The sequence below is a fragment of the Typopeltis vanoorti genome, chromosome 10, assembly GCF_054136105.1.
Source record: "Typopeltis vanoorti isolate ZY-2024b chromosome 10, IOZ_Tvanoo_1.0, whole genome shotgun sequence".
In the NCBI taxonomy this organism is placed as follows: Eukaryota; Metazoa; Arthropoda; class Arachnida; order Uropygi; family Thelyphonidae; genus Typopeltis; species Typopeltis vanoorti.
In genome coordinates this window covers 96,800,116-96,826,391 of record NC_143558.1, presented here as the reverse complement: position 1 = coordinate 96,826,391, position 26,276 = coordinate 96,800,116, and the positions used below count along the sequence as shown (strand labels likewise).

At 36.2% G+C, this 26,276-nt stretch overlaps 1 protein-coding gene across 1 annotated transcript in view; it reads left to right on the top strand.

Annotated features, from left to right (window-relative positions):
- LOC150102612 (regulator of G protein signaling 7-like) overlaps nt 1–26,276 on the top strand; it is a 463,836-nt gene that overhangs the window by 75,695 nt on the left and 361,865 nt on the right. The window contains exon 2 of the mRNA XM_090398711.1: nt 21,685–21,781. Coding sequence (XP_090254837.1) covers nt 21,685–21,781 — 97 coding nt within the window. The remainder of the gene's footprint in view (nt 1–21,684; nt 21,782–26,276) is intronic.

Below are 26,276 nucleotides of genomic sequence, written 5' to 3'. Positions count from 1 at the left end.
GGGTGTACGTGTGCATACATCCGTATAATCCATATGCAATGGAGAAAAGCTTAGGGACTTCGAAAAGGTGTTATCATCGGATGCGATATTAGTGGCTCACCCGTTTTGACTGCATCCCTCCACAACTGTAAGCAGCATTATCAGCCGATGGAAATGAAAGTACTGCTTCGCCTAAAAATGCGCAGGAAGACCCAAGAAGAAGCCAACATCAAGGAACCGAAGGGTGCTAGGAAAGATCTGACGCAACTTTCGGTAGTGAGATATAGAAACGATCCATGGAGTTCAGAGTCCACAGGGAGTCGGTTTAGCCTTACTACACTTGCGTATGGGCTTCGTTTCTATGGAAGAGCAATATCACGTGCCAACACCGACCATTCAACATCGAAGATATAAACCTACTGGCCTACGTAGACTCGTCTCGGCCCTGTAGAACGGCTTCAGGAACTGGAACGTAGGAGGGGAAGACAAAATAAATACCCTACAAATATTATTACAAACCGGTGGAGGGTACACTGACAAGAGTGCAGCAGAGCCATACGCTATGGAAGTGTGCAGTTTATCTTCCTCAGAAATATAGTGCTGTCTCGATACGCATTTCAACCTTGTATTCCAATTGCAAAACTGAGGTCTCCCGTTACTTTTTTAAAGAAGGGTTATTTCAATATCACCATATTCAATTATAGCTCTGGATGCTTCATCAAATCGCATTTCAAGTAGCTGAAAATACGAGTCATAATCAGTTATTCTCTGCTTTTTTTTGGCAAAACGGCTTTTTTATTTATTAAAACTAGTAGAATATGACTGATATATACACACCATCAAAAAACCTACTAGATCGTGCATGAGTCATGCCCTACACCTGATCTATTCTGTCTTTCTCTCGAAACTCTGGCCTTCACGATCTGCATATGTTGACGCTATGCTTTTCCATAGCGTCAACGAGAAGGTTGTTTATTTAATAGTAATATCAATGTGGAAAAACTCTTATTATTTGAGTCGTTGCAGTTGTTTTGAAGTGAAGAGCTGGCTAATGGCGTCAACAAGAGCCACCGATCGCTACAAATTAAAATCTCTCTACAGGAATCATTGTGACCTAAAACAGCGAGAGTGGCAGCAGTGAAATGCGTGTCGACAACTCGCTGTCTGTCTCCCTGGTAACGAAACGAGGAAGGTACGATAGCGAAACGAACTAAGTAAATTGCGCGTAATAACGTTTCACAGAAAAGGCCTAGCAAAGAAGCATTTATGTAACGACAAGTAAAACTACACTGTCAAGTCTATTTTGGCATCGGAAATTCTCAAATAATAATAGCAGTAGTCAGTAATGCATTTGGATGAGTTATAAAGTCTGCAGGCTTAATAAAAGAATAGAAATAATTCATCATTAGACATATTTTAGTTAAATACCATTTGTATTATCCTGTGAACCTCATATATACCCAACAAGTAGTGCTGTTCGGCTAAATTAATGGTAATTCTTCACTTAATATCATAATAAAGTGTTTACTTAATAAAAAAAACCAAAAGTCTTCATTTCAGCGATGTAAAATTCCATAGGCAAAGTGAATACTAAAGATCCAACATTATTTCAAAGCCGAATGTTTGTAGGAACTATGAAAGTTTCGTAAGTTGACCTGAGAGCTTACTTGAATACAATCCCCAGAATCCCCAAGTCGTTTGTTGGATTTAATATCCACTTTGCTTGTAATAAAGTTTAATGACGTTTTAGCTACGACCTTGATACTTCAGACGGTAATGTTGGGGCAGTTTGGTTCGAATTCCGCACCACCCTCATATGAAGGTAGTGGGGATTTTCCCTCTTGGAAATAAGATTTTTTTTTTTTTAAATTCCGCAAAAGCAGCAAACGTCTTAGAGAACAAGCGTTATAACAGACCTATCAAATTGTGTAGATAGGAACCACCGGTATCATAGCGTTATTTTGGTTTACGCAAATCCAGATTAGTTGGCTGACGAGCTACTAAATGTAATAAGGGAAAGATGAAAAGAGACGTTTTTATTAATATTTCACATCCACGGAGTCCAATGCTTGTGCACTTTCTAAAATTGAAAACTAAATCATTAGGATTCCGAGTGACCTTCTGCAAAGTGATTCATACAGTGAAGGTTATATAACTAGATAAAAATTCAAACAATTTAAAAGTCATATAGACATGTATGTTTTAATATTCTCCGAATTTATGTGATCTGTATGTTAATAAAATAAAGATTCTTAAACTTCTTATTACTGTGTGTGTGTGTGTGTGTCACTTTTAAATTTTATTACTGTCTATAGGTCACTTTTTGAACCCAAATAAAAATTTAAGCTAAGAGATACATGGCTAGGGCAACTGACTACGATGAGGTATCTATCTTTTCCATTATAAGTGATCCAAGAATGCTAATTATTTCTTCCGAATGTCATTATTTCCCAAACAGAATCAAACGAATGAAAATAAACGTTTTATGTCTGATGATTGAACCTTTACATGTATGTGCGAGTATAAAGAAGCTATTTTTATCTCTTTTACAACGCCTTGACACGGCTAGTACCTAGACTCTTGTGTAGATCTAGTTTTCGATGTGATAAGATACAGTGGACAAGGTGAACAGGAGAGTATTAAAGATTCGGTACTGTAGAATGTAGATGATGAGAATAGGTTGAGAATTTGTGGCCTGCACATGCTAGCAAATAGGTGTGTGTGAGAGAGAGAGACAGACGAATACAAACTTCTAAAAGGTTTATAAAGGATACTAATAAATGGGATTTTTTCACTTTGTGGAGAGTGGTGAGAGGACATCCACGGAAGCTGAGAATGAATGTAGTCAAAAAAGAAAGGGGTGAAAGATAAAAATTTCTCTCTCTCCCTCTCATACAGTGGTGCATGATTGAAATGGTTTGCTATTGAAGGTGACGAGTGCAAGTAATGCAAATGATGTCAAGAAAAGATATGTCAGCTGGTGTCGGAGGAGGGATATGTGACTTCTCCCGACGAGTCTTTTACTGGTCTGTAGCAATAATAATGTCTATATAAATGATAGAACGAATATATAACTGTAGGTGCTCTGTTTATGATAATAATGACTCAGTATTCTTATATAAATACAAGAAAAGAGAAAGCATGAGTATTAAAATGGGATTATATTAATGGAAAAATAGGATTAAATAAGGTTAGCTGTATCCTACCTAGAAATATATTTTTTATGTGGCTGCCTCTACTTAAGGTTTAAAGAACATTTGCACCGTGGACGGACTACGGATTTCTATTTTATTGCTTTTTTTTTTGCATAGTCCGGAAACCCTGTTCTAGAGACTCTAAACATGGAAATGTTTAGAGTCACTTCGGGCTTCCAATAAGCTGGGCGGTGGTCTCATACATCCCCCCATCAAAAACCAATCCCAAACATCCATGACTAGTGAGGGATTCGGATCCGCAGCCTGTTGATTGGAGAGCAGATACACTTGATCAATGAGGCCTCCAAATACGAGCGACTACCTAATAGTTCAGACGGAATGAGAAATTAAAAAAAAAACTAAATTAATGAGTTGTACTTAAAAGTAGTTTCATTGAAACGTTTCACTGCATCCGTTTGCACAAATTCGGTGAAATGCAAACTATTTCTCTACAAATACGCTGAGGTCTATCGTTTCTAATTACGTATCCCTTACAGACGATTTGAGCACTTTGGGCAGAACTTGAATGAAAATGAAAGTTGGAAAATTGAAAAACTACTGAGAAAAAGAGAGAGAGAAAGAGTGTGTGTGTTGTCAATAGATACCTGAAACTGCGAATTAGGAAACGAGAAAATCAGAGAAATTCTGCTGTTTAATATTGAAATGAACGGAATACAAAACAAGGTCGTATAGGATGGTGAAATATGTCACTTCCTACCTGCTCATACTAGAGAAACATATTATTATGTACATTAGCGTCTTTTTGCCTTAAAAGAAGCCTTGTAGATCAAGAATTATACTAACTTGTATTCAAATTGTCAGCCTTGGACGTAAACAAGTAGTGCTTTTACCAACTGAGCTACAAACGCAAGCTCTTTGAGGAAAAAAGTTGACTGTTCGATAAATTCGACTGCAATTTATGCAGTTAGGGCCATCAGTTACTTGAAGAAAGGGTCAGAACGGCTTTAGGAGTGTCATATTTCTCAGTGCCAATCAGAGCTTTTCAGTACCTTCTTTCAAAACTGCTTTGCTGTTTCAAAATTTAAACTCTCTTCAAGTTACTGTTCATAAATGAGTCCACTGCAGACTTTCAGTAATATCATATGGACAATGATGTCGGCATTTAAAATTAAGAACACCGAAAAGGACGCGAATGCTACCGGAATTTTGGTGCTTGAAAATATTTTATTATGCAGTTCCATTCTTGTAAATCATAACTCTCTTCATGCTCATGATACTACAGAGATGAAAAGACTCTTTAATGAAAATGTCATTAAAAGTGCCACCGTAGAGCAGTTGGTAACGTCGATGATGTACTTTGGTAGAAAATACCCGAATTCGATTCCCCTCTAGGATTGTGAGGAACAAAGCTTTTCATCTGTAAATGAATGATTCGAGGTTATACGAAGATTGAAGCAGGTCACATTGCAAAACAAGCCGGCTAGAGAATTTTTATCATTTTATAAATGATATACCATTTAACCATCTGCTATAAATGCAAGAGCGAATGAGTTGGTGAAATAGCCAGACCTACAGTAAGAACCATTTTCCTTTGATCTTTACTTTGTCAAAAAACGACTTAATTTGGTGGAGTTGAATGACAAATGAAATTAAAATCACTTAAAATGTCTACGAAACATTCAAGAATCTTGTTTAATTTGAAACGGGTTAGCTTGAAAATAAATTATTCACTTATATAGATATAAATGTAGAAAATAAGCCGGAGGAAGTCGGTCGTAACAGATACAACGACAGAAAGATAAAAAGTGATGTCTTCTCTTACGATAATCTCCGTAATCAACGGACGGTATATTCATCAGTTCTTATTCATTGCTTGTTCACGTTCTTCATTTTCTTTCATCGCTGAGAAAGCTTTTAGCCCTTTCCTTTCATATTCATTTTGCAGTCACTTGCTTCCGTCAAGTGTGTTTAATTTTCTCTTTCTCTCAGGCGAAAAGCATTTTACACAGGAAAGAAGCAGGACTCTCATCAGCTGAACTCAATTAGTGTGCGACATGTTTGTATTAAATCATAAGACCATACTTAGTAAACGCGCAGTTCACTACTTGTTCTGAGACGAAACATCGAATAGCTCGGCGACATCCATGGCATTTAAGCGTTCTCATTATTGTAATAAAATCTTTCAGAATATCACAGTGCAGTCTTATTTGGCAATAGACACGAAAAGAACAAAACCCGGAAGTAATGTTTATTTCAGTTTGCCATTCAGATGGAATATACATTGTGCAATGAAAGAAGGTTTCTGAACTGGCCATGAGATGACACTACTGCAGTTAGTACGAAGCGACTCCACTAGGTTTGGGTGCACTACTTGGAAAGAAGTTTATGGCGACATGGCTGTTCCTCGCACTATGGTGCGAGGAACAGCCATGTCGCCCACCTTAATAAGATGTGAGACCTCCATTCTCTGCGATGACTGCAACAGTCCTACGGAGCATACTTTCCAAAAGCGTGCGATAGCAATCAATGGGAATTTTGGACCATTCTTCCTTTGAGCATGTAATGGGTCCTGGACCGATGTGGGGCGGACTTCCCTTGACCTTACCGACACTTCAGTTCACCCCAAAAATGCTCAATAGGGATCAGTTCAGAGCTCTGTGGAGACCAGTCAACTGTCGTGACGCTCATATCCAAAAACCAAAAACTTTTTTTGAAACTTGTAGCCATTGTTGAGAAGCCAAATATCTTTTGAGTGTGACTCCGTATTGGATTCTATTTTTTAAACTCTCTTCAAAAAATGACGGCTTCAAACAGCACTCTTACATATAAAGTTCTTCTTCATATTAGGGGAAAACACTACTGCTACAGATTATGTCTTATTTCTTGTATTTCTAGAGATGTACGATGTGGCAGGTGTAAATACAAAACACCATTTTTGAACACTGAAATAAACCGAATGTATCAATCAAGCGATGCGTCTGATTCACTAATTGTAATCTAGGCAATGAAAATTGTACAGTGAATATAATAAATTCAAATATATCAGACAAATCTAAAAATAATCAAATCCTTGGTGTGTATCCTCCGGGAGTGTACAGGGCTATGGCAGTGCATGATTAACTTTCCATCATTAATCTAGAATTTCTAATATAAAAGTGGTAGCAGGAAGAGAATTTTGACATTTCATTTTGTGAAGGTCAAAAAGGCTTGAAGAGTGACAATTTTTAAAGTAATGTTTTCTGATGACTAAAACTAAAGGGTTCAATGTTTTTTACTTAATTAAATCCGTTTCTTATTAATGATTTTCATCAAAATCTTTCATTTTGGGATCTACTGGCAAGATGAGTGTGACTTTTAACCCGTGTATCTGTAAAAACCAAAACACACACACACACAAAATCCGCTATCGAGTTTTATTCATTCCCCATAGGGGAGTAGACGAAGCTATTTTATCCCAATCTAACTGTTAGAGAGTGTTAGGACCTTCAATCTCCACCCTTAGCCAATTCGAAATATTGATGGCCCAAACCATCAGTGATTTTATAAATTATTTTGAACAAAAGATGTCCTTGTCAAATTCTTTATTATCGTTAAGTAACGTGTAGGATACTATGATGGTATTACATGCTCCTCAGGCAGCGTATGTCGGAAGGACCTCAAGGTCAAACTGGTGATAAACAAAGAGTGTTAGATCTAATTAAGGTGTAAGCAAACAAATTTGTTTGCTTACACCTTGGTTTATCCTCCCAAATGCAAACAAAATGTTTGCATTTGGGTAAATGATAAACCAAGGAACTCCTGTTGGCTTATTAGGACATAATGACATATTATTTAACAAAATATGGGGAGTCTTGGGTGAGTACCTTTTTTTTTTCTTTTTTTTTTTTCTGCATGGCGAGTAGGTTTTTGCAAAATTTGTCGAGGCCTGGGTATAACAACAGGTGAGAGTGTGTGGCCTCCCTCGATAACTATCCAAATCCACGCAGGTCTCTCTTAATAATAATAATAATAATAATAATAATAATAATAATAATATATTCGTTAGGACCCTAATGATGTTGAATCATAATATTATTTTGGTTTTCTGGGGCAGTTTCAAACTGCAAGTAACAACCCGTTAGTGAGTGTTGACGTCAGTGTAGCTGGTGTAAACCACACTGTTTTAAATAAAATAGAATGGTCAATATCGGAATGTATCGAACAGATTTCGTTGCTTTACACGTTCACGCCAGGCAGTGTCACGTCAGATTCCGCGTGTTTCATTCAACCAGGAATTTTTAACGGTGTTTTTATGGGTTCTTCCGCATCGAGCGGGCATACTTTTACAGAGTTTGTTTTAAAACATATAGCATTCTAGTCTGAATGTCTCGATTAAATTTTATTTCTAAAATTAGTATTGGTGAACTGTCTCAAGAGCCTCCGTAGCTCAACCGGTATAGACGAAGCCCTTGGGTTAAAAAGACCTGGGTTCGATTCCCGTCCTTGACGTGAGGCACCTTTATCTGGATACTCTTTCGACTAAAGGTGAATTAGCCGATTTCATACGGAGGCAGAGGATTTTTTCACCTGGAAACTCGGGTTATTCGTCCCTCAGAAGAGATAAATCGGCCCCTGAACACAACGCATTTACAGTCAAAAATATATAGGGAACTTTTCCCCTGAGCTTGGGGCCCTTGTGCAGTATTAGCCCCGTGTTGTATTATGGATAGATCCATAATTGCGAACCTTCAATACGAAGATGCCACCTACGATGATGATGATGAATTGTTAAGTATATAAAAAATTTAAACGAAATGTTGATTTTTAATTTGTATGTATGTAATTTTTATTTGCTCTTGAAATTTTGCCCAACATATATCAGTTGATTTCTGCCCCAAGTGACTACATTATGAACAGATGCACTCACGTTTGAAAATTCGAAGTTTATTGTTAGGTCAACGTATTTAGATACTGTGTTTACCGCTAAATAACTCCGTTTTGATTGCCTGTATACAGTTTAGTGCATTTTTGGGGGTGGGAGGGTTGTTTTTATTATGCAGAGTCGTTTTCATTCCAGTTTATCTCCAATTGTCGCTCCATATAGTACATAGACTCCAATTGTCGCTATACAGTATTTAGTGATACAATAATACAACTTATTATTCTCTCATCTGCAGCAGTATTGTGGCTTTTCTTTTAGGAAGGAGATGCTTTTCACTTTACAGGGATATTTTTCCGTTCTTCAGAAAGAATAGATATGATGATAAAAAAATTTGTTTATTCCTACGAATCCTTCTATGTTTTATGACAACCAAATTTCTCACACATTAAATAATTTATTTTCTCATTTTTATTTTCCTATTGTTTATTTTAAGTTTCTGCATTTATGTTGTAATTAAATGCTAATAACATCAGCTTTGTTATTAACTTTATTAGGTTTTTTCTTACTTTATTATATGTAGTGAGTGCATGTGTGTGTGTTTATGATGTAAATTACTGTGGATCGCAGTCGAAAAAATTAAAAACACTTTTCTAGGGCTCTAACTGCTTTAATCTTCCTAAATCTCGGTTTTTCTCTGTCTGTTTTAGTTACCATCTTGGCATCAAACACCAATTTTACTAACCTCTCCTCTCCCATTCTGCTTAAGTGGCCAAACGACTTTGCCCTATTCTTGAATACTAACGATGTTAGGTACCTTCTTAATATTCTTCACATTTAATGATTCTACATATGATTCTGTCTAGTCCTTGATCAAGGGGTTTCTAACACAATTCTCAGATTCTTAAGTTAAAATTGGTTTGAAACGCTCTCTTGTATACCGCTAGTTTAGTGGTTTGGCTAATTTCTCTCTTCTCGCATATAAATATTCACTTGGCTTCCTACCATACTAGAGTTGCTTATTCTGTCGTCTATTCGCACATTTAATTTGCCCTCTTCATTAAAATTGTGCTTAAATATTTTAAGTATTCTATACTTTACCCATTGAGAATGCAGTTGACGTTTTTTGTGTTCCTGCCTATTTTCATATTTTTGGTGTTTTTTGTAAGAATTTCACGCCAAATTTGTTACAGCTGTTATTTAATTTATAGATAAGGAATCCTGCAGACTTCTACTAGATTTAAGAGTATATCATCATCTGCATAAAGTAAAGAACTAGACTGAATGGTTTCTCAACTATTCGTCTTAAAGGGAAAATCTGATCCTGACAACTCTGTTTGGCCCGAACTCGTCTTGTTCTTCCAAAACTTTTCTTATTCTCTTCTGAAGTATACTAATATAAACCTTACCTGAAATACTCAATAATGAAATGCTACTGCAGTTCTTACATAGTTTTATTTTCCCTTTTTATAGATGAATACTATGAGAGCTCTACCCAATCACCTAAAAATTCGACCCTCTGACCAGGGCTTCTGATTATGCAGTGTGGTCATTACAGAATTTTACATTTTCATATTTGAGCATTTCGAGTCGAATATCATCTACTTCACTTTCCAGGTTTTTGATGTCGTTTTCTACTTCAGGTATTGATGTGTATCCCTGCTTCCATTCCCCTTGTGTATTTTCTACCCCTTTGTTGTCACTACTTGTTTCATTTAGCAATCATTCCAAATAGTTACTCTAGACATTTCGTATCTTTATCCGAAGCTACGATGTAATTTTTGTCTTTTCTACCTTCTTTTACTCTGTTCATTCCTCTATATTTATAAACTGTTTCAATAACTTGCAGAAAAATCTGCCATATTCATGATATTTATCTTCTATATTCTTAGCGAAGTCTTCCCATCATATTTTTTAACATTTATTTTTCATAGTTCCTGTATTCTTTTAGGGCTCATCACGTTCTGTCTGTTAGGAAATTTCGACATGCTGTCTCTCTTTTCCTGGCTGGACAGTCTATTTTAAATTCTTGAGCCCACCATGAAGTTCGGATTATTTTTCTATCTTTTCAGACAACTTCACTACATATTTGCCTTGCTGAATTACTATTTTCTTCAAACTTTTCCATTGAATTCCTAAGGTTTTGTTTTGTTTTAAGCACTTCATTTTTTTTCTTTAATGCATAGTTCATTCTTTTTTAAAATGTTTGTTCGTATTTTTCTTTATATATATATATATTAGGATAACCAAGTAATTTTATGAACTTGGTTATTTTTACTCCTAATCTCAAGTTTAGGGCTCATCACGTTCTGTCTGTTAGGAAATTTCGACATGCTGTCTCTCTTTTCCTGGCTTGGGATTAGGAGTAAAAATAACCAAGTTTATAAAATTACTTGGTTATCCTAATATACAATATCCCCAAGTTAAAAAAAAATATTATATATACAGGGTGTTCGGGATAAATTTGACATATTTATAATTAATTATATTTTTCCGTAAGTTACATGTATTAACACACACTTCTCTTCATTTAAAAGTTTGGACCCTTCTTCATTCATATACAAGATGTCAGAAAGGATGGATAGCTGGAACCCACCTGAATCATGGAAGAGAATAACTTGTATCATGATGATTCGTGCCCGCCATCAAAATAAGGATATTACGACTGCTGCCCAATGCTCCCTGAATACAGTAAAAACAATCAGGCATGAACTAGAGACTTGCAATGGTGACTACGAGGATGTAGCAAGAAGAAAGATCCCTAGCAGACGATCTGATTGCGTTCGTACAGCAGAATTCCTCGCAAATCTGCAGGAACAGGTGTTGAAGAACCCTGGCATTGGAATTCGGGCTTTGTTCGTGGAGTTGCTAACTGTAGTCAAGCCCTGGATAACAAGGGTAGCCAATGGTAGGCCGTATGTATGGCAGCAGGATTCGGCCCCTTGCCACACCTCTGGGAAAAGTCAAAAATGGTTGTCTGAAAATTTCTACGACTTCACCAGTCCAAATGTTTGGCCTCCAAACTCCCCAGACCTTAACCCCATGGATTATTTTGTATGGGGCGCAGTTGAAAAAGACACCAATCGCACTTCCAGTAATACAAAAGCCCAGTTAATGGATAAAATTAAAACAGTTTTTGCGGCCCTTCCCAGGGAGACTGTAGCATCAGCTTGTTCGAGGTTCCGAAGCAGAATTGAAGCTGTGATCGATGCTAATGGTGGTTATTTTGAGTAAATCTTGTTGATAGTATTGTAATTAACTCTGCCTGTAATGTTTTTTTGTCAATTCATTAAATTTAATAGATACAAAGAAGATTTTCTTTTTCCTTACGAAACTGTCAAATTTATCCCGAACACCCTGTATATATATATATATATATATATATATATATATATATATATATATATATATATATATATATAATTTTCTTGACTAGTAGTTTCTCTACAATAATACTGCTTTTATTCATTTATTCGTTCGAATATTTATAATGTGGAGTTAAAACTTTAGCAAACTTTTGCAAACCTTCAAATCAGCAGGACTCAGAAGTCCTGTTTGAATAATCGACGCACTTTTTTAACTCTCTTACAGCTTGCCATTGCAATCTGTATCATATTGTTATCAATTATTTCTGCTTATGAATGAACCAACCATTTTCCCATCACACGTAAATTTTTGGAACTTTAACAAGAGGTAGGATACGTTCGGGACAAAAAATTATTTAAGTTCTAAGAGCAATTATTTTACATACTGCTTTATAATTTTGTCAAGTTCTTTTCATAAAATCATCCCCATGGGTGATTTTCATAAAATCACCCATGGGGATGATTTTCATAAAAACCTGTCGAGAGTGACCATCAATGGTTCTTTTAAAAGTCAGAAAACCACTTATCAAAATGGTGCTTTGGACACGTAGTTTTCTGCAATAGATATGTACGTAGATATGTACGATATCTACGTACATACCATTGACTGATTTTGTTTTTCTTTTTTAAGGCTGCAAAATAAATGCCTTTCGAAATACAATGAATAAAAAGGAAATTTAAATCATGATAATGATGACAACAAAAATAAATGTTAATCCAGTTAGTACTCGCTAGTAATTATGATTCAGTGTGATACTATCACTTACTATTTTATGATTTAAACTAAACTAGGGACTGGATTATCAATTAACAATGGCTGTTCTACATTTCATGAGTAAAATTTCCTTAATAACCAAGTATTACCAACCACCTCTATCCCAAATCACAAACTTGAAGTAATTTCTAATCATCAGTATTCAGATAACGAAGTGGAGAAGCAACGTTAGTGAAATACAACCATATTTAGGAATCGTTCGTTTCTTCCACCTAAGTGATTAAAATGAGAGTAACATTAATTATTTGACTACAATTGCTTTTAGGTAAGTCGTAACCAGGCTACTCTTTTTAAATTTAGTCCCGAATTATCAAAAAAAAAAAAAAAAAAAAACCCGTTTACCATCCTTTAAAATTCCTTTATCCCGTTAAGTCACTTGTGATGTAGCTTTCTTACATAACAGTTGAGATTTGCAGTGAGGCTTCATTTACAGGAAAGAACTATGATGTTTTCTATGCGGCTTTTCTTCTTATATTGTTATTTTAAGCAGGCGAAGATGGGTGAGATAAATAGATTGGTAATGATCTTAAAATTATCTCGATCTTTATAGTAAATTTTCGACACCGTATATAAAATTTTCACAAAATACTCGTACTTTCAAACAAACGGCAAATATCACTCAAAAAAAATGAAATCTTGTAATTGGACTTACTGTTTTTCTTCTTTGAGAATGCATTATTACAAATCATCTCTCTCTATTCATCACTTATTATAATCGAACTTATTCTGTTCCTTCATAATAGTTCTAAAAATTAAGTAATTCATAAGCTATCCTGGTTGGTCAAGCAAACACCGTCGCCGCTGTCAAACCGATAGGCCATGGGTTCGCATTCCGCTGTATCATTGACGTTCGCGAAAGGCTGGTGATAATGATTATTGTCGCTGGATGTGATTTTTTTATTTGATTTTTATGGCACAAGGACATCAAAGGTCATAATGTGCCAGAACACAGGTCCCAGCAGTACATATGGTAATTGGTTAGTAGGGCAATCCCAAACATTAATGCCCTTGGCAGGAGAACGGATACGCTAACCACTCGGCCAACCAGGCTAGCGTGGATGTAAGACCACTACCTTTACTGAAGGCATTTCATTGTGAACGGATTTGCAATAACAGGTTTACAATTTTTTGTAGCTGGATTTCACAGAAACTAATATTTCCGCTTATATTTATCAACACGAAATGCCAACGTTTAGATACATATTGGGATCATGCTATTATATTTATAGAACAACCAATTAACATAAAACAGTGAATACCAGAAAAAACAGGATTCGAGTAAAAGTGAAGGTCTGAAGAGGTTTAAAAAAGTGCTGCTCATTCGAATATTTTGATGCCTTCGCACGTGCTGCCACACAGGCGAAGTCTTCTCGGACAGTATTTTGCTGAACATTTGGTCTTTTTATCATACATAACAACTTATTTAAGAATGTCAAGAATAATTATATAAATCTCTCTCTCTCTCGAAGACTATAGCCAAGTGAGCGGACAGAGCGTTCGTCTCCTTAAATAGCCCCTTAGAAATATCCTGGTATTTCTAAATATCTACACGTATGGTGCTCTACATACAACTCTTTCTAATTAAATTTACCCACAGTAATGCAAGTACTCGTACTATACTTCGTAAACTTGTAGTGCGAGGCTTTGGGAGGGGGGGGGGGATAAGCGAGAACAAAGTGGGTCTAATGAAAGTTCTCTCGGGAGCCATCGAAACCTTTGTTGCACGGAGAGCTCAAAATTCATAACGCTGCTATTTATTATATATTGATGATACAATATAAGAGAAGCAGACGGTAGTTTCATACTATTCAGCAAAGTTTTCAGACGATATGAAGTTTAACGCTTTAACGAGTCTTTTGGGAAATGTTTGCATGATTTCAGATATGTCGAGTTCTGCAATAATGCGATCTCTAGGAGAATGAAGCAACAAATCTTTATCAGCAGACTGTTTGGTCTATGAGAAACTCTTGCATTCACATAGCGCTATTTATGGAGTATTAGGATTCATTTTGAATTGTAGAACACCCTTAAATTTCAGTTATGCTTGGCTAACTGGTTTCCTTTATTCAACAGAAGAAGCCTGGAGCATTCACGTTTATAATTTCGGATTCATTACCCAGATTAGATGACCCATTTACAGCTGTGAAAGAGCAAACTTTATGGGTCAAGTCCTGTTTAATACCACAGGAAACTAAAATGCTGCATAAATGGAATGATATAACTTTAAAAAATCAGCTTTTTGTTGCATTTTTATTGAGCTTCATTTAAGTCCAGAAGCAAACATTTATTTTATAATCTTTTAAAGAATTAATCGCCGTTAATAAAAACAATAAAATATATTGCAGGCTAATATTAACCGCACAAACAGTGTTCGCTCGTATAACGTTTCAGTATTGGTTCACGTGTGTTATTTAGAAATGAAAAGGAAGAACATCTCGACCCCATGGATATAAAGGGAAGATTTTTACGAGGGTGAGCTGAAAAGTTGTGATAATCACGTAAAGGAATTGGCGTGGCTCTTATATATCCTAAAAAAAAGAGCAAATTATTAATTTAATGAAACTTGGGGGTGTTTTTCAGAACTTTCCAACCCTTTTCGTATGTATCCATCTCGTGCGTATTTCATAATTTGACGTAAGCAGAAAGTAAAGGCCAAGAATGTAGGACTGCAACGATATTAAATAAGCGGCATATAACTGGGATATATAAATAATAAATGAAATTGTCCAATTTGAATCGAAAACAATATGGGAATTTAATAATGTAGAAAGTATATCGTATACTAATTTCAATCAAAATTCATCAAACAGTTTAAGAAATAGGAGTTGGTATTTGTAAAGCTGGTAACTGATGATTTAGAAAGAACAAAAAACGAAGTAAGACAAGAACTGTTTTTTTTTTCTTTTATATTAATTTCAGTTTTTCTTCTGAATAATTATCAACAGTTATCATAGTTACATGTATCTACCGAGCACTGTTTGTTGAATTTAGACGAGTTTAGTTTTAAAATATATTCCTCTTCTTCTTGTTCAGTGAACTAAAATTAATTATATATACTTTATAGTAATGACGCTAACGAATGAAGGGAAATGTGTAATAATATTAATAATACAGACACTTTAAGTCTGCTTGTAATTGCAGAATGGATGCCACGTTTGTGTTGTCAATATCATAGTTGACATTGGTGATTGCCATTACGTGTTCATAAGATTTAATTAAAACACCAAGAATAGGATTGTTTTCCTCGTCTCTGTAATAAACAAACAGGCGACTGTTGCCTCCTTTTTTTTCTCTTCTGTATAGATAGCCCTTCCTCCGCCCTTTCAGACCGGATTCTGCCCCAAAAGTCTGTTTAAAAATTATTCTTGATTGTGGTGGCATTGCAATTTGAGCATCTTGCAGGGACACAAATGAACAAAACCTACCGCAAGTATTGCAACAAATCCATTCTGAATCAATAGAATTTAATACACAATATGAAATTTTGGATAAGCTGAGATGATGACCAAGTGTTTCAATTTTGATTTGAATCGGAGTAATTTTATTAGCAAACATTTGGAAAAACCATGCAAACCGATATTTATAATTCCCTACGTGAAATGTAACATTTGTTACTCTATTAAAATCTTGATGAATTGCAATTTTATTTTCAGTTGGACCATTTGTAGCGGAAAAAGTAGGCTAAACATAATGATATATCCAGAAAATATTTAAGCCCCCCTCCAAAAAAAAAATTAGGTGAAATTTAATAAAATGCATGATAACTTTTAATACACTTGGATGTTTAAGTAGCATCACTTGATCGTGTTCTTGGAGAGTTCCAGCGAAAACATCGGAAACATCGAAAATCCAAAAAAAAAAAAAGAATAGTTGAAAGTGTTAGAGACCTCTGACACTTTCACCCTTTATTGCATGTAAACAGTTATACAAAGACCTGAACGAATGTAGCCACCATCTTAATGCAATAAAGCTCAGGACTGTTTTGTTCCACTAGTCATAGGTACAAGGTATTTTTAGCACTTGTTATGATTTTGATTTGCAAAACGATGAGAACTAATTATAATAATTCAGTATGCTTCATTAAAGTAGTTTTGCGTTTAAGACTGATGTATGAAAAAAAATTGGATATATTTTTGGTACAATTTTATTAGCAAAACAGCCTGATATAATAATTTTATTTCCCACTTTTTCTCTATAATCGAAATCCTTTTATTGGCAAAACGATTTATGAATGTGATAGCTCTATCACTTCCTTGCTCGCTATTATTTCAAACGCCTTTAGTGAGTGTGCATATTTATTTCATTTTGGGTGAAGCCAATGTTATTAAAGCAATTTCTCTCTGAACACTAGTTTGAATTTTAGAAATCGTGTATGAGAAGGAAAGAAGCTTATCTCTGTAGACAGCATTTAGATTTGAGCTCCTAGTTAGCTAGTTGGGGAGTTAAAGGTTTTGAGAGAGTTTCTGAGGAAAAGAGAGAGAGATTTTAGGTCTTTATTTCAAGTCGCAAGCATTTCGATGCACTTTTTGTTACATATTCAGAAAAAAATAACTCATGGAGAGTTTATGATCCATTTAGAAGAGGAAATTTGAATTCCATCTGGTAGGTGTCCCACCTGGGAGATATATGGGGATGTGTAATATTTATGGAGTTCAACGTCTAATTTTTATTTTGAATGTTTTGCAGGGAATTATTGTCCAGATGTCTTTTTTTTGCTCTGACATCATCTATTTTGGATCTATATTTCTTCTTAATGGAACAGCAGGGAATTTCTGTAGTGTGTTTTGGCTTTCGGCACTTTTGTTTTTGTGCTGGTGATACCGGGGATTAGAAGGGTCTACAGTTGTGATAGTGTTTGGCCACTCCAAACAAAAGCGTCACTTGAGCGGAACCCACAAAAATAGTAACACAACCATCTTCGTAAATAATTCAGTAAGTTGTTTCCTGTAGTGGCGGGATGATTTTCAAAATAGAGGGGAGAGAGTGTGTGTGTGTGTGTGTGTGTGTGTGTGTGTGTGTGTGTGTGTGTGTGTGTGTGTGTGTGTGTGTGTAAAAACGTGCTTTTGACGCGTTTTAAACTGTTTCAGAAAAAGATTATTTCGTATTCTGTGTTTCTGAAAGTGATGTAATGATGGTGAATTAAGTTTGTTTTAATGTAGTGGTTGATCTTGAATACGTTTAGATGAGATTACATATACATACACGTTTATATCAACACCATACGAGAAATTTCAAAACCAATAACACAGCAGTGCCGTGTAGATTAGGAAAAAAGAAGAAATCTGTTTGTGTGTTTCTTGGACATCTTGGAAGTTGTAGTCCTGGCGAAATGTATGAGAAGTGCGCTGCAAAGTGCATTGATAGACGGTAAAAGAGAAGGCCGAAGTTATTTAGGTAAATCGAAGCTGAACTGCGTATGGATGTTAACCTACACTTGTTCGTGATTCGGCAGAACCTCCGATCCTTCGTGTTAGGCCATCGAGCTTAACACGAAGGCCTATCATGGCCCAAGTACCTTGGAATCTTAGAAATCTGCTTTTTGCGTTTCACATGGCAGTTAACCCTGTCTGCTATGTCTGTGAACTGTGTATTCTTCTGGACGGTTTGCCTATTTTGAGAAGTGAAAAACTACAGTTTCCGGGAAGCGGGGGTGGATGCAGCCATCTCCGTATGAGTACGGCAGGTTCATCGCGTACTAGATGGAATTGAAACCCAACCGATATCGACTGAGTTACGGAACTCTCATTCGGCAGAACCCTTGCTATGAAAATGTCTTTTGTCTCTAAGCAAGTGATGATTTCTACACTGATTTCTCTCTTCTGAATAGCGTGACGCATTCTTAGGAGGATGGATTTCTGTGTATATTATGAAATGTGGGAACAGTATTCTAAGATGGAGCGAATTTGGGGTTTATACCCCAAATGGTAGAGGGAATTTTTGAAGTTTGAGAATGTGGATGGTGGAGATGTTTGTAGCAGGATAAGCCAAATGTGAAAGTCACAGCAACAGGCAGGAATAGATTTTGACTGGAGTCAGAATAGTTTTTAAAGTTAGGGATTACAATGCTACCTTTCTTGCAAGAAATCAGGCAGTACTGAGTTATCGTGGTAGTTTTCCGTCATATATTGTTGTTATTATTATTATTATACAAGTATAGTCAGAACACTCGTTGCGTGAAATCCATTATTCACACAATACCTATGATACCTCTCCTTAAACTCATTCACTGATGAAGCATTCAAAACCACCTCTGGCAAGCAAAACCTCTACTCTTAACACCCTTGCTAACCACACTAACAATTTCACAATTTCCCTTGTTCTCTCCCTTCTTACCAGGTACTGAAAAAAAATCATTATTAATCCTATAAAACCTTTTAATAACTAAAATGATTCCGTCATATCACCTCTTTTTTCTTATCAGCTGTTTTTTTTGAAGCCAACAAACCGATCTGTTTTCATAGGGAGCATTCCACAGACCTACCACAATCTTTGTCATTCGACTCTTGATCTTCTCCACCACTTCGTCATCCCAATTGAATCCGGGAATCCAGATCTGTGCGCAGTAGTCCAGATGCGTTGTTACACGTAGGATCAACAATCTCTTCATCTCGCTTGTTAGTGTGTTCTTTAACAACAACGTGATCTGATGTTACCTTTACAATATATCGCTTAACTTTAACTCCCGGTTCACAATAACTCTTAAGTCTCAGATTTCACCAGTTTCCTTCAGTTCAGTTTCATCGATATAGTACACAGCTTCTGATCTCTTCCCAAAGTGCATCACCTTACACTTGGTCACATTAAACTGCATTAACCTTTGCCCATGTTGCTAGTCTAAGTCTTTTTGCAGGGTCTTTGCATCACTTTCATTTACCATTGCTCTTCCCAGTTTCATCAGCAAAGAACTGAATATTTTGCTGTCAAATCATTTCCTATACCATTGATATATAAATTAAATAACAGAGGACCAAGTACTGAGCCCTGCGGTACAGCATAGCTCTTTGCCTTCTCCTTGACCCAACTCCTCCAGAAACTACTCTTTGATATCTTCTATCAGCCTCCATCTAATCCAGTCACCAGATTTATATCCATCCGCATTTTCTCCAATTTATGTAATAGAGTTCTGTTTGGAATCTTGCCAAATAAATCTAGCGATATCACTGAGTAGTCATTTCCCTTACCCAACTCCATTGTCAATTTATTATAAAAAGTAAGCGGATTACTAAGGCAAAACTTACACTTCACAGAACCATGTTGTCCTCTTATAGAGTATTATATTCCTGTTCGCTCAATCCTGAATTCTGTCTTTGACCAATTTCTTCATTACCCTAAAGTAATGGAAGAATTGGAGAAAATCACAACTTCTGAGATGCTGAGTGACATATACTTTGCTTCTTCCGTCTTCTTTAGAAATCGTTACTGATGCTATAAGCAGAAGGATTATTTTGTCCTCTTTCCACTCCATTTGCACCTTCCCAATATGAGGCTTAAATTAAACAGCTTGGTCAGAGGAGCTGATAATTCTCTTATATGTCATCTAGTCCCACAGCTATTTTCCTAATGAGGTTCTGTAAATAAACACGTCCAGTTTTCAACATCTGTTCTCCTATCAGTCAATGTCACATCTATCATTGCAAGCGCACCACCTAGATGGTATACTCATGCAAAATGTTCACTCAGTAATTCAACTATTTGATTTGGTTCTGTTACTTCCCTACCATTAACTCTTTTTAAAGTCATATCTCTCCATAGTCATTTCGCCATGTACTTGCCACATAGCGAAGGAACTCTAGGATTTCTTTCGGCCTCATCAGATAGTTTTCTCTCATAATTAGCTTTGGCCTTCCTTACCATACTGGCCACCCCTCTTGCCGTATAATGTTCATGGACATGTTTATCACTTTTTTCTTTATAATCCCTGCACAACCTTTTTTTTTTGTTTGTTTGCACACCCCCTGTTTAATGATGCTATTCATTCATCGAAAACGCAAACCATTCTACCATAGCTAGATTGGTTTGTGTTGAGTTCTCTGATGTTGTGATCCGATCCATCACTCTCTAACCTCGTGTCCTTTCCATTATATGCCGCTTCAGAGATAATTATCTCTGAGGTGTTCCTTCCTGCCCCTGCGTGTGACCCGTCTTCTTCCCAATACAGGTCCCCATATTTGAATTTCCCCATAATAATTACTCAACCTATTCTCATCATATTAATTTGTCAAAGCATGGCATCTACATTCTCCTTCATACCCTCTGGATTATAGTAGTAACCAATTACATATTTCCCGTTGGCCTCTGTCTCTCACCAGACAGCCTTAAATTAACTGTCCTCTGATGCACTTCTACGCTAGCATTAGCAAATCCCCCCTCCCGTCCTATTCCTTCTGTGCTCTATGAAGACACTATCCCTTGCATTTTATGCCTATGACTATATCATTCTCGGTTAACCAAGTCTCACTAATGCCTATAACGTTTGGCCCAGTTGAAATAACCCATGACCAAAACTCCTCGCTCTTATTTCGAATATTTCTGGTGTCTTAGTAAAAATGAACTACAAAATCCTCTTCATCCCACAACCACTCTTGTGTTGCTTAGCCCACTGAAGTTAATGCGGTCACTCTCCCACGCTCACTGACACCCCAACAAAAATTCTAGTTTCCCTGACTCTGCACTTCCAAACTCTCACTGAACAACACTTTCTCAAGACTCCTGACACCCAATCATTCAAATGCAAAACTTCTATAAATCCTTCCTTCCATCAAACTCACTCCACACTATTCCTTCTGTGCAAATCTGCCCATTGACTCATTCGCAGCCATCCCTCTCCTCCGTCTCAGCTCGCATCTGTCATACTGTTGGAACAGAGTCACAATTTTCACTCTTCTGTTTCGCATGCACCAGGAACTCTTTCATATCATCTTGCAGGTTTTGAATTTCAGCAACTGTTCAACTATTTCATTAACTCAATAACTGTTTAAATTTAAAATTTTAAAATGCAGTGTTTAGAACAACTACTTGGATATATTGACTTCATCATTCCTCTTCCCTTCCCCAGCATAAATATTGCTATATTTTAAGCAGGTTTTGTAGAATGATTACGGGCTAACTGCATCTATTTTCTGCCATTAATGGTTTCATTGTTCATGGTAGATTTCATCCAGATCGATTTTCAGAAACCTCCGCACTAAGTGGTACATGCAAACAGCGCTTGGCGACGTGAATTAGCTATTTATTTATAGGCTCACTTTTGAACGGTTTATTTACCTATAATACCCGTTATTAAATTACGACAGGTACTGGTCTAGTTTGCCTAAGACTTTATTAAAGAAGATTCTTACTTCAATAACGTCGCTTATTCCGTAACATAACGATGAGAAGATTCACGCCACGCTGGTTACATCATGAGTCAGTTAATTGTTTGTGCTTTCCCCCTGCTATAATTATGATGTATGTATTTTCCTTTTGTTTATATCCATTAAGGTAATGATGGGATGAATTGTTTTGTCTGAAAATACGATCAGAACATCACTGATGAATTGCATTTACTTCCAGATGGAGCAGATCGTGGAAATGATGCAAGATGAACAAAACGGTGTTCCAGTGAAGACTGTCAAAAGCTTCATGTCCAAGATTCCCAGCGTTTTCACAGGTAAGCAGCTCATGAATTCATAATCGTCAGTAGATTCCCGATATTAAGGTGGGAGAGAATAAAACTCGTTAAGTTCACAGCGCTGATGAGTTTGCAATTTGGAATTGCACGACAAACCACTTTGTGGTTGGAATATAAAGTCCTCGAATGATTTTGAAAATTACTTCTGAATAGAAGGATGTTGTATGTCTTCTCATTTTATTAATTGTAATGGCAATAAAAACACCGTGCAAATTAGAATGCTCAAAGATTTAGTTTTGTGTACCGGCATTCATTATGCGTCCATAGATATCAAACAGAAAATAAAATCCATTTTTTTCTCGTTTTCTAAAATGCTACTAATTTTTATTTGCTTTTAATGCGACTCGCGATCGTAAAAAAAATCCGTTAAAGGCTCTTTAGTACTAAGTAGGTTATCCTAAAAGACGACACTGCGTATTTCCCGCCTACCCACCGTGACCATTAGCACTTCTTCGGTTCAGTCCACACCCTCGAGCGAACAAGTCGTAATCAAATTAAAGACGCGCAACAAAGTGAACAGCAATAGTCTTTCCCCTCTACCCCCAAATGATCAATATCCTCGCTCCGCAATGACCCACTCTTTGAAAGCCAGAGAGTCTGTTGCGGTCTATCGCTTGTCTCCAGGAACCACGTCACGTTCGTGAACAAGGTGAATGCAGCGAACATCCCTCGTGTCACGACGTAAGATGGGAGGCAGCAGCCTGTCACACAGCAACGATAAATTCCTATTGATTTCTGCTCTTTGTATTGTCGTTTCTTTTCCAGTCCAAGTTATAAACTTAGTAGGTCAATCACGAAAGGATTTTTGTCCTCGGAAATCCATTTCTCACTCATATTTTGTGTAGCTACCAGCAAAAATCCTCCAAAATCTGACGTTCTTGATGTTCTGCCTATTCCAGAACAGAAAAACGAACGAAATCAAACTCAGTCATTAGCATGAAATAGAAATAAGTGTAGTTTTATTTGTTGTCTCACTACAGACACTAAGTAAACGTTTTAGAAATGTTTTTGATATTCTTCCATTAAAGAAAGATGGATGGAATAATTTGACTACTCAACTAGTTTTGCGAAAATTATCGTGTTTCACATTATTAGAAGAAATACCTGAATGAATAAATAAAAACAGGTTGTAACAGGTACCGTACATAATAAAATATTTGAATACAGGAATAACAATAGAAATCGCGCATTTGTTATGAAGTTGTTTTCTGGTTCTTGGTTTGTTGCCATAATGCTTTGTTGGTTTTCTCTTGTATGTGCTGCCCTGAAAAAGCATTTGACAAAGTTAAAAGAAACATATTATTTAACATATTAAAAGAAAGACAAATACCAAATAATATCCTAAAAGCTGTCAGAAGTATATATGAAAATAATCAAATACAAATAAGATTAAATCATGAGCTATCATATACAAGAGAGATAAACCAAGGGGTCCGACAGGGATGTCCCCTCTCAGCAACTCTTTTTAATATCTACTTAAATGAAATAATAATAAAATGGAGTAAAAATTTACATCAAGGAATTAAACTTTCTTCTACAGTTAACTTAAACACTCTCCTCTTTGCAGACGACCAAATAATAATAATTACAAATTCTGAAGATAACTTACAGAAAGCTATTTTAAATCTAAATGAGATATCCAAAGATTATGGTATGATAATATCAACGGAAAAATCAAAAACTATGGCCTTTAAAGGACAAGATCCAGCAAGAACTAAAATAGTATTAGATAACAAGATCTTAGAACAGGTGAATTCATTTAACTACCTAGGATGTATGATCACTTATGAAAATGAAAAAGATATAAACATAAAAATTGCAAAATATTTAAAAATAACAGGAGTAATTAACTCTATATTTAAACCAAACCTAGTTCAAAAACAAACCAGGCTAAAAGTATACAATACATTAGCCCTACCAGTCGTAATGTATGGAAGCGAAATCTGGACAATAAAACAAAAAGACAAACAAAGATTAATAACAGCAGAAATGAATTTTATGAGAAAAACTGCAAAGCATACCCTATTTGATCACAAAAGAAACGAAGATATTATGAAAGAATACCAAGAACCAGTAATTGAAAAAATTAAAAAATATAAACATAGATGGATGGAACACGTTCAAAGAATGAAAACAGAAAGATTACCAAAACAAGCCTTAAAGTACAAGCCATTAGGGAAAAGAAAACCAGGACGTCCTCTTAAACGATTCAACGATGACTTCTAAGGCCGGAACAGGCCATACTAGGCCTAAATCCTTGATACGTATGATGATGATGTGTTGCCAGTCCTGATTTGTGTTTTCTGCTCTGTACTTCCTTGATGTGTTCTCATTGGCGTACTTCTCCCGACCTGCCTGCCTGTTGTCTGTAGTACAAACGACAGGTACAGTTGATCTTGTAGACACTTTTTTTAGTTTTATGGGGATGTTTTGGAGGTTTCAGGAGATGAGAGATCTTGTTGAGAGAGTAGAAGGCAACCTGCATATTTTTGTTGATGTAGTATCCTTGATATTTTATCAGCGACTGATTGTATGTAGGGAAGAATCGCTGTTCCTTCGAAATCTTGTTTTTCATGTTCATCCGAATGTCTTGGGAGTTGAAGTATAATTTTCTTCACTAATGCTCTGTTGTAACCATTCTTTGGTAAGATGGTGCTGAGGTAGTCGAATTTATGGTTTTTTTTATCTATTTTAGTAGATATTCTGTTGAGCTCTATCACGTAGAGAACGAATAATGCCTATTTTTTGTGCCGAGTGGTGATGGGATGAGGCCAACAAGTATCGTCCGGTGTTTGTTGGCATCTTATACACTGAAAAATCAAGTGTGTTATGCTCGGGTTTTTCATTTGAGGGAGAATATTTTTAAGGTTGGTGAAAAATTCTTCTAATTGGGTAATAGAGCCGGGCCAAACGATAAATTTGTCATCGACATATCTTAGCCAAACTTTAGGTCGTGTTCCCTAGTACTGAATGCCTTTCCTTTCAAACTACTCCTGGAAGAGATTTGTTAACAAGGTCCTTCCTCCCTTCAGTTCGAGATATTCTTCTTGGGATTTGAAGAGTGCTATTAATGCAATGTTTGAAGAGATCTTCAGTGTCCGGTGGAAACAGTAAATAAAACTACAGTAATAACAGGTAACATATTCGTGTTTTTTTTTGCAAAACAACTGCGTGATAAATGAGAAGATTCAGTACTCTCGGATATGCTTTACTCATCCGATGAACGAAAAAGCGTAATTTCTCACGAAACTTGTAAGAAGTTTCGTGAACAAAATAAGGTGGGAAGTTTCCCAAATAGATTAGATGTGTGATGCAGGCCATCCATTAAGCAATACAGTATGAAAGGTGATATTTGACGCTTGTCTATTTCTCGGATATTCTAATACTTCTGACAGCATAGCGTGTAATCAAAGCAGTGTTATTCAATGACTCTCAGATTGCTGCCGACAATAACATGGAGCGCACTGAAGAAACAAAGCATTTCACTTCGTCCTCCCTTCCAGTAACGTTACTTTCTTTAAGGCGATGCTTACTTTTCTTTTTCCCCTTGCCTCTCCATCTTGTCACCGTTTCGGAACCTCTTGATGCGTTTGCGAAGCTGCGCATGTCCGATGTTCTAAAGAAATACAACGAAAGTGCACGAAGACCAAGTTGCATAGCTGAGATGTAAACAAAATGCCTCAAGGAAAATGAAGAAAATAAAAGAATTATTTTAAGAACTGTTCTAAAAAAAACTGTTTAAACATTTGTAACGAGTGGTTTATCATCACCGTAATCCGTACTGGTACCACTACCAATCCGAACTGTCTTTTGCAAAACAGTTAAAACCTTTAAAGAATTAAATCCTTTAATGCCTTTTTATACTATAAATGAAGTACACAGAGGCTTTCTTCGCCTAAGTAAGTTTTGGGGATCATGGACAATCGTCTTAACCCTTAGCCATCACTAAAAATTAAACTAAGGCTGTTAATGATTCCAGAGGCATCAGGAGAAGGTATAGCAGACTAGCGCAGTCTCGTGGTGCTAAACCCTAGTGAGAGTTTCATTCATCATAGTCAAATTCCTGATATGAACCCAGGATACCATGATAATATTATTTAATAAGTTTACTTCAAATTAGTCTGATATTTGTCAGATCTTATATTTTAGTCGGTCGGCACTTCTATCTGCATCAACTCACATAGATCTTGGTCTAGTAAAAAAGCCCACCTGTTTTGCTATTAGCGAAAGAAATGGCATCAAGCACCTGTTTTGCCAATAGCTGGCAGGTGTGTATATTATTAGTGACTTTAGTATATATTTCTTGTTCTGGGGTTAACACCAAGGTTTTCGGTAGGGGAAGAGGAGGGAGCGTACTTGTCCACACCAGACATTGAATAACTGCGGAAACGTCTGAAAAAAAAAAAAAGAAAACCAAAATATATATATATATATTAGGGTTACCAAGTAATTTTATAAACTTGGTTATTTTACT